Genomic DNA, 14,620 nt, shown 5'->3' on the forward strand with positions numbered 1-14,620 from the left:
TACTACACACGATATTACCTGTCTGGGATGACAAGGTCGGCGTCTCCCGTGTTTCGTTTCTTCGTTCTTTACTCGCTTGGACTTAACGTTGATCTGTTAATCCCGTGTCATTTCATATCTCCGCGTCCCGGAAACATGGCTCCAGGGGCTCGTGTTGCCATTTAGTTGAGGCAGTTGGCCACCGTGAGCTGCCATCTCCAACCGTCACACACACTGGCTGTTCGAAGGTACGGTCAAAGCGTCTCTGTGGATCCAGAGCAAGCGCTCATCCCAGATCTCCCGGCGAGTTCGTGAGCTTGTTCGCTCCAACATGTGCAGGATCCGCGACATGGCACGTCGTCTGGTGTTTTTTCTCCTTTCTTTGACCTTGCATCAGGGGTTGTTTCCAGGTGGTGCCGACGATCGCCCAGCTAACCTTAAAATTTGGGTGATTTGGGGAGGGCAAGAATACGCGAGCCGAGACATGGCATCGCATCGGGCTGCCATCTTTCAGGCTCATAGGATGTGCCACTGACAGCGGCGCTCAGAGCCTCAGGCTGAGTTCATGATTCAGATGTGCAGCTGAGAGTGCTGAGAGTGAGGACGGAGCTGGAGTCCATCTCTCATCCAGAACACCTTTAACCTTGGCTTTTCCCCCTTTCTGCTCGTTCGAAACTGCCAATGGTCTCCGTAGATAGCACCGCCACCATGTGAGTCCCAGGAAGAGCCGCATTCATCCCTGCGGCAACTTGACATTGGACGAGTGTTTCTTGTGGCCCGCCAGAAGCCGTCCAGAACACCCGCCAAATTGTGATGTCACAACCGCAGCGAAATACTTACTGCTCCGAACAACACCAGGCAACGCCAGGGGCTGCCACCGTCGCCATGAGCGAGAGAAAAAAAATGTTTCGAAACGAACTGGCGCAACTGGGTCCCGGCAAAACGGCTCAGCGGGCGGTCTCCCCATCTCGTCCATCATGGCGACGGAAGGCGGCCAGAACGACGGTGACCACGGCGAGGAAGTTTTGATGAGACCGTCAACGATGCCGTGTTGGGCATAGCCTGGAGTTTCTGGGTTGCCCGTGGGGGGAACAAAGCACGGGCGGTTCCACCGTTTGGGGCAGGCCAGGAGGTCCCCCGGCCGTTTGAGAAACAAACTCCTGCGTCTCCCTGTGACATCGCGCTCAGACTGGGGAACTCCTGGAAACGCTGGCTTAGAGCTACGTTGCCGACTGCGCCTCTGCGAAGGGGGTTGCGAGACATTCGACAATGAAATCTCTCTTTGTTGACATCATGAAATGGTATTATCGTGCGTCATAGTGCTCGGACCCAAACCATCCCAGGGGTTACTCCGTATAAGAACAACGTTGCTGCCGCCATTGTCGGGGCAGTTGTGACTTTTGAGAGATCGCGTCCTCGCCACCGCCGGTTTACTGGGCGCATCGCATCGCATCGCAACCCCCATCGCATCTCACAAACTCTCCCCCGGTCTCCCATCCTGTGTCCCATCGGCACTTCAACTACCGTGTGCGCCTCTGATTTGCGATCCCACCCACGCTTGAGCTGCACCCCAAACGCGCCTCTCCCGCATCGAGATAGCGGCCTAGCAGTTACCCCCGCGGCGGCACACCCACCCTTGCATCGGGGACACTGACAGAGACAAAAAACTACAAAAAGAGACACGGGACACCAACCGCCAGCGCCATGGACCAACCAGATCTCTCCAGCAGCATTTCGCTTCACCCGCATCCCTTCAAAACCCAATCCGACACGGCCAGCCGACTGGCCAGGAGCACATCGCCGCGGCCATCAATGTCGGCCGCCGAAGGCGCAAGCACCGCTGTCGAAACCTCCGCTGCCGCGGCGGCCGCCGCCGCCGCTGACGACGGAACCGGCGGCGTGCCCGTGGCTCGGCATCCTACCTCCGGATCGGGCACCGGCGGCACCAACACGGCCGCCAACAGCGATATGGACGATACCGAGAGCCAGCGTATTGGCGGCCGGCTCCCGCTCAACTCGCGCAATGACCCCTACGGCCTGCAGCAGCGGTACAAAACGCCGGCGCAGCTGGCCGAGATCCGGGCCAACATGGGCAAGAAGCGCGACGGTATCGCGCAGACTGGCGGCAGCGGTGGCGGGCGCGGCAGCAGCTCCGGGGCCAAAACCAGCCGGTTTTCCAAGTACCTGAAGCCGTTTGGGCGTCAGGCGACCACGGCCCGCCGGCTGGAGGGGTTCTACCAGGCGCAGAACGAGACCATCGAGCGGCTGCTCAAGAGCGTGGACGAGCACTGCGCCGAGAGGCGTCAAGAGCAGGGCGACGACAATCTCAAGTTCAAGATCGCCGTCTGGGGTTCTCTGGCTGCCAACATCATCCTGTCAGCGCTGCAGCTGTACGCGGCCATCTCGTCCGGCTCGCTGTCGCTCTTCACCACCATGGCCGACGCCATCTTCGACCCGCTGTCCAATGTGACGCTCATCTTAACCAACCGCGCCGTGCGCCGCGTCGACCCGCGCCGCTTCCCGTCGGGCAAGGCCCGCCTGGAGACGGTCGGCAACATCACTTTCTGCTTCCTCATGGTTGCCGTGTCGCTCATCATCATCGCCTTCGCCTGTCGCGAGCTGGTCGAGAGCAACGGCGAGCTCAAACCGTTTATGCTCCCGTCGGTCATCTCGGTCTGCGTCGCCTTCGGCACCAAGTTCACCCTGTTCCTGTACACATGGTCCATCAAGCACAAGTACAGCCAGGTCGAGATTCTGTGGCAAGACCACCGCAACGACCTGCTCATCAATGGCTTCGGCATCCTGACGGCGGTTGGCGGCGCCAAGCTGGTCTGGTGGCTCGACCCGGCTGGCGCCGTCTTCCTGTCGCTCCTCATCATTGTCCTCTGGCTGCGCACCTCGTTTGCCGAGTTTATGCTGCTCGTCGGCATCGTCGCGCCCGTCGAGGTGCAGCAGCTCATCACCTACGTCTGCCTGACGCACTCGCCGGCCATCAAGCAGATCGACACGGTGCGCGCGTACCACTCGGGCCCGCGGCTTATCGCCGAGGTGGACGTGGTCATGGACCCGGACGCCACGCTGCAGGAGACGCACGACATCGCGGAAGAGCTGCAGATGAAGCTCGAGAGGCTGCCCGATGTGGAGAGGGCATACGTGCACGTGGATTACGAGACGACGCATAAGCCGGAGCACGGGTATATTAAGAAGGATTTGTGAGGGGATAGATGAAGGGGTTTGGGACATGTTTTGCGAGATACCCGAGACGATGGCGATGGCTGAAGAGGAACAAAACACACACACACACACACACACGTACCATCCACCGATACCACACCATACTGTCTGGCATATATGCGCAGACCAGGAGTCTGTGCTGAATATGTACCACGGATCTAGGGTAGACGGGTTGGGTTGGAACTGTACCATTATATCTTGGGGTTTGTTTGTCTGTTCATGTCGGTCATGATCTCTTTCTGTTTCTCTATTTATTTTATTTTTTTCTTCTGGGTGTTCATGGGCTGGCGGTTTACGGGGAACATTGGTCTGGCTGGCATAGGTATGAGATGCCATCAATCAGGGAATCCGACGAGCCATTTGCTCAGGACGATGAATACCAAAACGATTTCAAATTTCCCATCATTCCATCACTTTTGAGCCTCTTCTTGCGAGGATGGATCATGGAGTGTTACCCAGCATTGTCTCTAAAATGTCAAGATGCACAGACGGTGACACAGCGTTGTGTCCCTGGCTTGTGCAACTTGGCCGGTGAGACGGTGGTTTGCAGGTCCAAATGATGGTGTGTGTGCTCGAGTCATTTTCATGCACTTTCATCTCCCTCCCCCCAAGGACCCAGATAACTCAGGGGAGCTTGACTGGAGCTCCTCTGGCTTGGTGTTCATCCCTTCAGGTTCTTGCTCTCTGCGTGGGGCCGCTGCGGGGCACCTCAGTTGGTGGCGAGTTCCAACGGATGGGCAGCTCTGCAGCAGCGGCATGTCGGGATGTCGTTGCTTGATGCAATGACAAACTGAGGTGGTTCCCCTCCATCTTCCAGTGGAGCTTCATCTTGCAGTCCATCAACACAAGACGCATCGCTGCCCTTCCTGCAAGATCTCGCGCGGCACCTGGCCGTAGGCTTTGGGCATTGGAAACCTCCACTCACGTTACCACGCCAAAAACCCATCCGCTACGGAGTACCAGGTAAACTGAGCCGAGCCCGATGGAACTTGACACCGCCGAGTGAGCCTCTGCCGGGCTCCACCGCACTGGATGATGGGCCTCGCTTCCAGGTTGGGCCTGATGTGGATGAATTTCGCCGATTCCCCTCTGGCGGCGTTGGCGGCTCGTGTTGGGCTTGGGCAGGCGCCGAGCCGTTGGGTTTGTTTCACTGACATCTCGTCTTGAAACACGTCGTTTTTGGTCGAAGGGCCTGGTGGTGTTGGTGCAAGAATACCCGAGCCTACAGAATCGAGGTGTCTTCGATACAGAAGGTTGTGCCGTGATGTTGGCGATCAACAACTCTCTCAAAATCTCGTCCTGGTCCTCCTCCATCAGAACTCCAAGTGCCCGAACCGTTTCCTGTTTTTCCAACCTCTCCTTTCACAGTCCAACTGATGGAGGGGCTGGATCCCGGCAATCATCAACCTTGGCATCCATCGTCGCCGGGCCCAAGTCCTCTGTCAGCAAGGATCCTTTCCGATAATTTTTACTGTGTATCGCAAGATCCAGAACCAACCACCTTGCAGACTAGGCGCAGAATGCATGCGACATCATTTTGCCTCAGGCCACGGCAAGCCGAGCGTCTTTCACTTCACTTGAGGGTTGCTCCAGCCCAGCCTCACCCAAACCTACCTGCTTGATGCCGGCCTCCCGGCCGCATATCGTGTCTGCTGCCCGGCCCGATGAATGCAACACCAAGGCGCAGGTCTCCCCCCCCTCTTCGCTCATCAAATCGCCCATCAAATTCATTTGGGTTTTCACTTGTTGGGTTTGTTTAGCCTGCCGGGCCACGGATAGAGTTACTTCATAGACGGTATGGTGGTATCATCATCCAGACCGCGCCATCCAATGCATCCTGGGTTCCGCTCTCTTCGAGGAATGTCGAGCCCAATTGTCCCCGCCCGCTGCCATACCCGCCGCCGGCTCTCCCCGTTCCTTGATATCGGTTGATCCTTGTTGGGCAAGCTTTCGTGACGAACCTGCATTCCCCATCAACACCCAGTCCTGGATCCATGATCAGGCTCCTATCGTCAACGCCTGTTCCTTGAGATATCGATAGCTCTTCTGCATCTATCTCCTAGTGTAAATACCTACTGGGTTGTTGATGGGCACAGACAAACCGGGGTTCCCTCACGTTCAAAAATAGGGAGATTTTTTTTTCGTTGATCTTTCTTCCCTTGGCAGGCATCGCGTCTCTCACCCAACCTCGCCGTGTTGCCGCCGCAGCCGTGTTCCATTCTTTGCCGCCATACGGAGACACGCACACGTGCTCGCCCTTTGCATCCTATCACCTCTCAGACATATACCTGACCGTTCTTTCTCCGTCTCTGCTTTGATTTGAGCTTCCTCCCTTGAACTCGAGCTCGAGTCCCTGCCTCCGTTCCAAACAGGAGCTTCCCAGCTCGCAGACTCTGTCGCGTTGTGTACTGCGCACAGTATCCGTCGCAGCTCTTTACATCCGAACTCCTGCCCAAACCCACCCAGCCTCCTGATCTCATCCCATCAGTGAGCATATCGCGTCGTTCACATTCACCATGACGACGCAACCGGGCGAGGATGTCTACGCCAGCGTGAGTCCACCTTGATCTGGAATAACTGGTGACATGACCCGGGTTTTCAATATCTGAGAAGTTCGCGGTGGTCAAACGCATCTGCATACTGCGGTGTGTTTCACCAGGCTTGCTTTTCAGTTCTGTATCCGGTCATGAACCGCCGGTGAAATGAAAGCTCAAATGCTAAGGTTCGCTTTGTGTGTAGCTTCTCCTGACGGACACATATCTACCTGGTAAGCTTACACGCAGCGTCAAGTTTCCCTCCTCTATCGAACCCTGAGAAGCTGACATTGCCATCAAGGTGCCCTCGTGCTTGCACACTCCCTCCGCGATGCCGGCACCACCAAGAAGCTGGCCATCCTGGTCACCGAGGACTCTGTCTCGCGTGAAGTCATCGACCAGCTCAAGGTAAGATGACTTTTCTCTGTCTCAGTCAAATACGTTCAACCATGGACTGACCAAAGACCAGAATGTCTACGACTATGTCATTCCCGTCCCTCGCATCGAGAACCCTCACCCGGCGAACCTCGATCTGATGGGCCGCCGGGACCTGCGTTCTGCCTTCACCAAGATCAACCTCTGGAACCAAACGCAGTTCCGCCGCATCGTCTACCTCGACGCCGACGTGGTGGCCTACCGCGCGCCGGATGAGCTGTTTGACCTCCCCCACCCCTTCGCCGCCGCCCCTGACATCGGCTGGCCCGACATCTTCAACACGGGCGTCATGGTTCTCACCCCCAACCCGGACGACTACAATGCCATGATGGACATGGCCCAAAGGGGCCAATCGTTCGATGGTGCTGATCAGGGCCTGCTCAACGAGTACTACAAGGACAAGTACCATCGCCTGAGCTTCACCTACAACGTCACCCCCTCGGCGCATTACCAGTATGTGCCGGCTTATCAGCATTTCCAGGCCAATATCAACCTGGTACATTTTATCGGAACCGACAAGCCGTGGGTGCAGGGTAGGCAGACTACGTCCACGGGCAGCGGACCGTTCGATCATATGGTGGGGAAGTGGTGGGCGGTTTACGATCGTCATTATAAGGTACTGCGCGCTTTGTTTCTGATTGGGAGTGAGTGGGTTGGATGTTTGGGACTGACATGTCATGATATCAGACGAACGATCCATCGAAACCGTCTCCGGCTCTCGTGCGGTATTTCGTCAAGGGCGAATTCCAGCCGACGATGCAATATGTCGTGCCGGTTGGTGAGCCGTCTGCATCCTGGGATGCTCAACGGTTGGTCTTTGGTGTCTTTTCTTGGTGACCATAACCCCCGCTAACTAACTTTTACCAGTCACCCTCCGCCCTCCAACACGAGAGGAGAAGCCGTCAACCTCCCGCATACGTACTACGCCATGTCGTCAGACCCAGCTCAATTCATCCCGCCTGAGCGCTATCCCAGCCCGCCCAAGAACGCGGGGTACCAAGCACCCAACAACCCGCCAGCGGACAGGCCCAAGACCATCTTCCCCTGGGAGACTTACCAGTCAAAGCCGACTCGAGTCTTCTCCCAGCCAGGCCAAAGCCCGCCGAGGCCTGCCAAACAGGCCCCTTCTACTCCGCCCCCGTCGTCCAGGCCGCAAACCCCGCGCTCCCGGAGCGTCTCGAGCGTGTCCACGGCTGTCGAACCGCAGACCCCGCCATCCGCGAAACACAAACCTTGGGCCCCCTCGGGCGCAACCTACACCCGCACTCCTCCCGCCACCTTCCCGACCCGCGTCTCTCGCCCCAAGTCGTCGGACGGCTGGTCCTCGTTCCCCAGGACAAACGCCTGGGATGACGTGCCCGAGATTAACCGGTACATTGAGCGGCGGATGCCGTGGTATTTGCGCGGCGGCGCCAGCATCCAGACTGGTGGTGGTGGGGACGATGAGGATGAAACGCCAGTCCCTATCACCCATCGTCGGGGATCACGAATCACCGAGTTCCCCAGCGACCGCCCCAGCTTGCCGGTGACCCCGGCGCCGGTGGGGCGTCCTCGCTGGCAACGCAGCGGATGGGAGGATGACTGGGAGGAGGGCGAACAACATGCTCACGAGCGCCTCGCCGGCGCGGAAGGCGTCCCCGCCCAGACTGATTGGGTATGTGTGCACGGCATCCGGTGGTGTCCGGAAGACTGCCTGTGCGACCTGGCTAACGTGCTGCATTATTACAAGGACCCGGCCGAGCGGTTGCGCAAGTTGGCTCAAGAGCAAAGCGAGGCTCTCATCAAGAGGCTTGGGACCGAGCAGCAGGATACAAAAGAAGAGGGGAGGAAGGAAACCCCGCGCGCTGAAGCGGGTCTGGTGAGTCCCGTTCCCGTCCGACCGCCTACTCCCGGCGCCCAGGGAGATGTGGTGGAGAGGATTACCTCGGGCTTGTCGGGCTTGGGCCTGGGGCTGGGTTTGGCTCCGCCGACGGGGCTGGCCCCTCCTGAGTCGGAGGTTGTGCCCTCTTCTGCCGCCTCCACTACGTATTATTCGGCGTTTTCTTCGCCCAAGCTCACGGAGACGTCGTCGCCGACGTTGGTGGCGGCGGTCCCTCCTTCGAGGATTGCTGCTAGTCTTGCTGCGGTGGCGGCGCAGCAGGAGAAGGAGCTGCAGCAGAGACAGGGTTCGTTGGGGATTCAGGAGCCGAGCTATCGCGGCCCGGGAGCCGCGTTTGAGAAGGGCGAGGACGTGCCCAAGTTTGAGACGCCGGCGCTGCCGACGGAGGAGGAGTTGGATGTTTTGGAGACTTAGGGCCTGGATGTTGGGATTTTGACAATAGGATTGTGGGTTTGGATGGGTGGATGGATGGACACGATTGTGGGATTGGGTGGAAGTAGTCTTTTTTCGCTGGGAGGTTGTTTGAGCAGCGCGGCTTGTAATAGTTTGAAAAAGATTTCGAGTATCGTCCGCAGTCCGCATTCTAGATTTCACATGCTCGCTCTCTCTGTCCTTGAAATTTTGTTCCCTTTTGCAAGATGCAAGGGTTTGGTGATGCCTGTATGAAGTAGGGAGGAGTGAGTGACTGGCTCCACGCACATGTCTGCCTAGGTACCTACCTGAACCTGGAAGCTTGGAAAGAGGTAGGACACCTGGATTGGACATGTGGGTACTAAGGTAGAGGTGCCTGGCTCAGATGTATGAACATCATTAGTTATATCCATATGGTAGGAAGGCACAGGAGGTCCAGTATTAGGCAGCACTCCATGGGCAAATGCATCCAATGCCTCTAAACTGCGGCAACCTATTATTGTGCCCCGTATGGGTACTTGCATTCTCGCTTGGCTCCTATCATGGCGAGGGCTACCTATTGTCCCTATTGTGTATTGTCGCGGGGATACTCTGGCGAGCTTGTGCAAACTCAAGTTGGCGCTTGCTTTGGTTCTCGGCTCCTCGAAATTTTGTCCTGAACCTGTTTGCTGTCCGCAACTTGGCCTTGTCCTCTTCCCCTCACCAGCAGCTATGAACCTCTTTTCTCGATTTACCTGAAGAATTCCCACGATCACAAAGAGGAACAGCGATTGAGTTGAATAGCCAACAAGCCATCAAAAAGAAGAGTCCAAGAATCCGTCAGTCGACGTACCTCGACGAACGAAGCGAAGAGCGAGGCTGACAATCCTTGATCCCTCTTTCCAAGCCATGGACACAAGGCTGACCAATGAGCGTGAGTGATTTTCACGGCCCGACGCGAGGCGGCCTTGGCTTTGGACGGCTGACCCACTTTTCTCCAGCGCATCCGGCTGCAAAGGGAAAGTCGCCAGCGCCTTATGAGAGCACCCAGTCGCGCGACTCTTCCCGCCAACACCACCTCCAACAAGGACATCACCGAACCGCGGGCCAACCCCCTGCTCCCGGCATCGAGACTCCCACCCCTCGAGTGCTTCGTCCTCGGAAGAATTCCACCACCCCCGCCTCGATCGATGCTCAAGGCAGCCTAACCCGCGCCTCCATCGCTGCATCTCCCCGCGCCGCCGCCGACAACGCCGACGCGGGAGCACTGCAGCAGCAGCATCCGTCCGCCACCAAGGAGAAAGCACAATCCCACCCCCGCAGGCGGCGCCCTTCGTCAATGACCGAGGGCCCGGCTTCATCAAACACCCCACGCAACTCTAAACGACGCCGAAGGTCGGCCGCCGCCGCGCAGCAAAAGAGACGAAAGGCCAAGTCCGAGGTCCTCTACGAAGTCCGCGACATCATCGACGAGAAGGTCGAGAAGGGCAAGGTTTTTTATCTTGTCGATTGGGCTGACGATCCGGTTACGGGAGAGAAGTTTGATCCCACTTGGGTGGGTTTTTGTCTCGAGCTTGTTTGGAGGTGTCGTGTTTTCTGACGATATGCTCTTCCCTCCTTGCAGGAACCCGCCGAGAACGTCACCGTCGCTGCCATCGCCGACTGGGAGGTAACCAAGCGCCACCGTCAGGGCCTTGAAAGCGAGCCCAGCGGCGAGTCGAGCGACGAGTCCAGTCAGTCAGTGCTGCCCCCGAATTGGCGAGCAAAGCGTCGGAGAGGCTCCGCAGCCCAAGCCAGAGACGACGAGAGAAGGCCAAAGAGACCTAGGAATTCTTTTGATTCGGGTTATACGTCGACGGGTAACGAGGATTCGCCCAGCTGGGCGTATGCGCCGTCGTCCCAACCTCATAAAGACTCGACAATTGTTCTCGAGCTCAAGCGCCCCGAGGACCTTGACCCGTCCGAGTACCAATTAATTACCTCCTCGCAACTCGACCCGTCCTCGCAGGCCACGAGCAACCACGCGGCTGCAGCCAGTCCCTGCCCGAGCCCGAGAACCATACCCGACTCCCAGGAGCTCGACTCCATACGCTCCCACTGGACGAGCCAACCGGCGAGCTTCGCCCAAGAGCAGGCGAGTCGCTCCGATCAGGGCATTCCTTCGCGGCAGCCAGAGGGGTCCGGTGATTTTGGGCAGTTTGGGCCTTCTTTCGCGCTTCTTCCGTCCGAACCTGCCGAGGAAGACCGATCTTTTGCTTCTAGTGAATTGAGGGACCCACAGCAGCACTTGGGAGGCCAAAGCTTCTCACAAAGCCGAAGCAGCGATTCCAGCGAGGGTTTCTTAACCCAGCCTGTTTACCACTTCAACAACGAAGAAGAATCGCAGCACGACTTTTCCAACACACATCGCACAGGCGACCTGCTCACCGCCAGTGCTGCGCATTCCGGCACCGAATCACAGCACGCGCAGAAAGTTTCGCCACCCGACTCTTTTTCGGGTTTTCTCACCCAAGTCGACCCTCTCGCCCGAAGCTCCCAAGAACTCATCCCTGACACCGTCGTCAAAGAAATTGCCACCAAAATGGCAGAGACGCCCGATCGCTCGGCGGTCGAGATGCTGCACGAGCTGCAGGAGCAAGTCTTCGGCCCCGGCTCTCTCGACATCGGCGACGCTGCGCGTAACGAAGAGCAGCCAAACATTGTCGCTCCGTCTGCCCTCCTCCCGTCCGTTGGTGGCAGCATCGCTGAACATCTCGAGGCCGCCGCTCCTTCGAACCAGCCATTAGAACTCGCGGGTTCGGGATCTCATGTCGAAAATGCGCCTGCGCATGAGGGAATGGATTTTGAGCGACCGACCACCGTCGCACCGGCCGATTTGACAACGACTCCCATCGACCCCATCCCCAGCCATGACGATCACAGCCTGGGAACCGAACCCGGCCATGTCGATGCCGAGGCGGAACAGAGCCCGAGTCCACTGGAAGAAAGCGTCGAGGACCGTCGGTTTATTGTCACCCTGCCCATGGCGGCCAACACCCGACACACTTACCTCGAGACCCTCAAGGAGAACAAGGCGACGCTGGTGAAGTTTGGCGAGTTTTTCGCGACTTCGTATTCCGCCGTCCCGGATCCTGCTCTTATCTCTAAGCTTGATTCCCTCTTTGAGCGACTCCTCGGTCTTTGCGACCTTCCTGCATACGATCACGATCTCCCCGATCTGGATAAAGAGGGGATGATGAAACACGCGACAAATACGAACAGCAAGTTCTTGTTCATCCACGAGTTCTTGGGTGGGCTGTGGGATATGAACATCCGCGTCCTCATCCTTTCGCAACCTGGCCGCGTTTTCGATTACCTCGAGGCTGTCGTTTCGAAAGGCGACTGCGATTATTACGTCTATTCGGACGACTTCTCATCGCCGCAGCCGGTTGACCGCCCGGCGGTTATTCTGGCGACTACAGGTCAAGATTTGTCTCACCTCGGCAACGTCGATGTCATCATCGCGTTTGACCGGTTTGCGCGGTCGGCAGCAGAGATGCCCGCTGGCCCTGTGCTTCTCTCTCTGGTCGCGACCTATTCGTTGGACCACATCGAGCAACAGCTTGGTGAGCAGGAGCCAGATCTCGATAGCCTGGAGAAGAGGAACGCGCTGAACCTGGCGACCGCGAGCGTTGTCGAATATCTCCGGAACCCCGAGCGTCGGCATCATATCGATCCTCACGAGGCGGCCAAGATGTTTGCCAACTACCTGAGGAACCCGGATGCGGGCTTGGACTGGGAACCCCATCCCCTGCCGGACGACATCTTTGAGATTTGGATGAATTCGCAGAATACTCAGCGCGAGCAGGGCACTCAGACAGAGATGGAGCTGACTTTGGCATCGAGGAAGCGCCCATTGGTGAGTACCCGGGTGGATGAGATCCGAAGACAAACGGCCTCGGGCGTTTGAGATCCGTCTAACAAGTTCACTTTCAGGATTCTATGGATGAGGGAACGCCGAAGCGCCTCAGGGTTCTGGAGTCTCAACAACCGTCCCGGAACGTCACCCCTGCCAGGATGAGCGACCTGTTGAAGCGGACTCTCGAGAAGCACTCGATTGACGCGCGCACCACGGCGTCGCAAGTTGTCGAGGTCCCGGTCGAGCACCTCGAGCGGTTGTCTGACAAAATCGCCGAACTCGAGCACAAGCTTGCCACAAGCACCGCCGTCGAGGCCAAGACCCGCGACCATTGCCTGACACTCGAATCCCAGCTCCGGTCGTACCAAAAGACCGTCCGAACGCTCCAGCCCAAATTCATGGAAGCCTTGAAGGACCGCGGGACGTTTGAGAAGCAGGCGCAGCAGGCCCTCCAACGCCTTGAGGCCCAGAATGCCGAGATTGAGCCGCTGAAGCAGAAGGTCAAGGACCTCGAAGCCAAGCTCGCCGAGGCCAACAAGACCATCGCCAACTCGGACAACCCGGACGTCGCCAAGCTCGCTACGCTCGACAAGCTCGAGAAGAAAGTCCAAAGCCTCCAAAACGAGCTCGATTACTCCCGCAAAGCCTACCAAGACGCCTCCAACGCCCACACCGAGCTCAGCAACGAAAACAAGCAGCTCCGCACGCGCGTTGCCGACCTCGAGCGCCGCGCCAGCGAAAACCTGCTGCGCATCCACCAGATCCACGCCCAGACCGAGGCCCAGGAAGCGTCCCGCATCATTGACGAGCTGCGCGCCACCCTCGAAAACCGCGAGCGCGAGCTCGACCGCGCCAAGGAAGAGCTCCGCCTCATCAAAAACACCCGCCGCGAAACCCGCCAGGGGAGCGTCCCCCGCAGCCCGCGCACCACCGCCATGATGAGCCCTCGCCCGTCGCGCGCTGCGGCCGCCGCCGCAGGGAGTAGAGGCACCAGCCCGGCGCCGCAGCTCATGAGCGACCCGGCGATGGGATATGGTGGCGGTTCGTCTGGCGCTGGAGGTGCAGGGAACGGAAGCAATCTAGCGCCCGTGCCAGGCATGACGTATTTCTCGCCGACGGCGGGCGGGAATGGTGGACGGTGGGGACACCTGAGGGATTAGGAAGCGCCTGAAGGTCCGGGTCCTGTGACCGGTGGTGGTGGGAATAATAGGGGCAGGAGTGGACGTGGACGACTGCCCGGAGATAGGTCGAGCAGTGGCAGTAGCGGCACGGGCTCGTCACCCTTGCGCCCGGCCCACGGACGCAGGGCGCCGAAGGCGAAGGGCAAGCTGTCGTCGGTTGCTTTTGCTGCCTCTGCCGCTGAGGAGGAGGCGGCGGATCCGGCGGTTGCGGTTGCTGCTTCGGCGACGGCTGAGGCCGTGGCTCCTGCTGCTGCGCCTACGCCTGCGCCTGCTACTGCTCCTTTGGCGCCGTCTGTCGGGAAGGTCAAGAAGCGCCGTGCGGCCAAGAGTAGTGCCGCCAACGTCACCAAGACGGCTGCGTCTACGCGGAGCCGCAGGACGAGATATGGTGCTGCTTCTGCTTTTCCTGCTGATACTCCATCGCCAGTCGGTCCTGGTGCCGGCGCTGTTGATGGCAGCTCGACTTGAGCGGGGTCGTAAAACAACGGGTGGGAAGGCCAACTTCGCCTGGGTGTCTTTGTTTTTGCTCGATTTCTATGATCCCATTCTCCTTTATCTCCTCCGGTCTGGAAAAGAAGGTTGGGTGGCGCGGAAAACGGGAGAATGATGCGGCTACTACTGTATTGCGAGGTCTTGGGCATGGCGATTTCACAGTGGCATGGTTCTGTTTCCTCTTTTTATCTTTTCCTCCTATACGGGTCCCTGTCGGGCGTCCAGCATCGAGGAGAGGCATTCGGCTTAGATTTGGCGAGGAGGGTAGGGGGTGAAGTGATAATGGTTTGGTTTGGTCTGGTTGGGTTGGTTGTGGCGGGATGCTATTATGCTCACTTTTGCGCTGGTTGATTTTTTTTTTTTCAAGGTGTTCTTGTTTTGTTGTTCTCCCCGTCTACCTGGGCCGTCTGAGCCTCAAGAGAGAGGCCGTAGATTACTACTAGTAAATACTTAGGTCCTCGGTCGAGACAGAGGGAGAGGCCAGTCGATGGATACATGGTTGAATGGAATGGTCAATAACGGGACGAAGATAGATGATGCCCACAACGACGGTGTTGATCTTGATCCTCCCTTCTGGATCTTGCAATATATATATAAT

General features: G+C 58.1%; 5 protein-coding genes across 5 annotated transcripts; all 5 read left to right on the forward strand.

Moving 5' to 3' along the window:
- Nucleotides 1–660: 660 nt before the first annotated feature.
- Nucleotides 661–1,633, forward strand: VTJ04DRAFT_5885 (uncharacterized protein; the record flags this gene model as incomplete). The annotated part of the gene is made up of 2 exons (XM_069364048.1): nt 661–689; nt 1,300–1,633. The coding sequence occupies 2 exons, from the start codon at nt 661–663 to the stop codon at nt 1,631–1,633; spliced, it is 363 nt and encodes a 120-aa protein (XP_069217914.1).
- A 50-nt stretch (nt 1,634–1,683) lies between these two features.
- Nucleotides 1,684–3,195, forward strand: VTJ04DRAFT_5886 (uncharacterized protein; the record flags this gene model as incomplete). The annotated part of the gene is made up of 1 exon (XM_069364049.1): nt 1,684–3,195. One exon carries the CDS (start codon nt 1,684–1,686, stop codon nt 3,193–3,195), a length of 1,512 nt encoding a protein of 503 aa, XP_069217915.1.
- A 25-nt stretch (nt 3,196–3,220) lies between these two features.
- On the forward strand, nt 3,221–3,445 carry VTJ04DRAFT_5887 (uncharacterized protein; the record flags this gene model as incomplete). Its single annotated transcript, XM_069364050.1, has 1 exon — nt 3,221–3,445. One exon carries the CDS (start codon nt 3,221–3,223, stop codon nt 3,443–3,445), a length of 225 nt encoding a protein of 74 aa, XP_069217916.1.
- A 2,284-nt stretch (nt 3,446–5,729) lies between these two features.
- VTJ04DRAFT_5888 (uncharacterized protein) lies at nt 5,730–8,475 on the forward strand (the record flags this gene model as incomplete). Its single annotated transcript, XM_069364051.1, has 7 exons — nt 5,730–5,765; nt 5,953–5,980; nt 6,049–6,155; nt 6,217–6,798; nt 6,870–6,991; nt 7,050–7,836; nt 7,912–8,475. The coding sequence occupies 7 exons, from the start codon at nt 5,730–5,732 to the stop codon at nt 8,473–8,475; spliced, it is 2,226 nt and encodes a 741-aa protein (XP_069217917.1).
- An 885-nt stretch (nt 8,476–9,360) lies between these two features.
- Nucleotides 9,361–13,998, forward strand: VTJ04DRAFT_5889 (uncharacterized protein; the record flags this gene model as incomplete). Its single annotated transcript, XM_069364052.1, has 5 exons — nt 9,361–9,385; nt 9,453–10,006; nt 10,076–12,349; nt 12,427–13,487; nt 13,596–13,998. 5 exons carry the CDS (start codon nt 9,361–9,363, stop codon nt 13,996–13,998), a joined length of 4,317 nt encoding a protein of 1,438 aa, XP_069217918.1.
- Between the last annotated feature and the right edge of the window lie 622 nt (nt 13,999–14,620).

The sequence above is a fragment of the Mycothermus thermophilus genome, assembly GCF_041956435.1.
Source record: "Mycothermus thermophilus strain CBS 625.91 unplaced genomic scaffold VTJ04scaffold_4, whole genome shotgun sequence".
In the NCBI taxonomy this organism is placed as follows: domain Eukaryota; kingdom Fungi; phylum Ascomycota; class Sordariomycetes; order Sordariales; family Chaetomiaceae; genus Mycothermus; species Mycothermus thermophilus.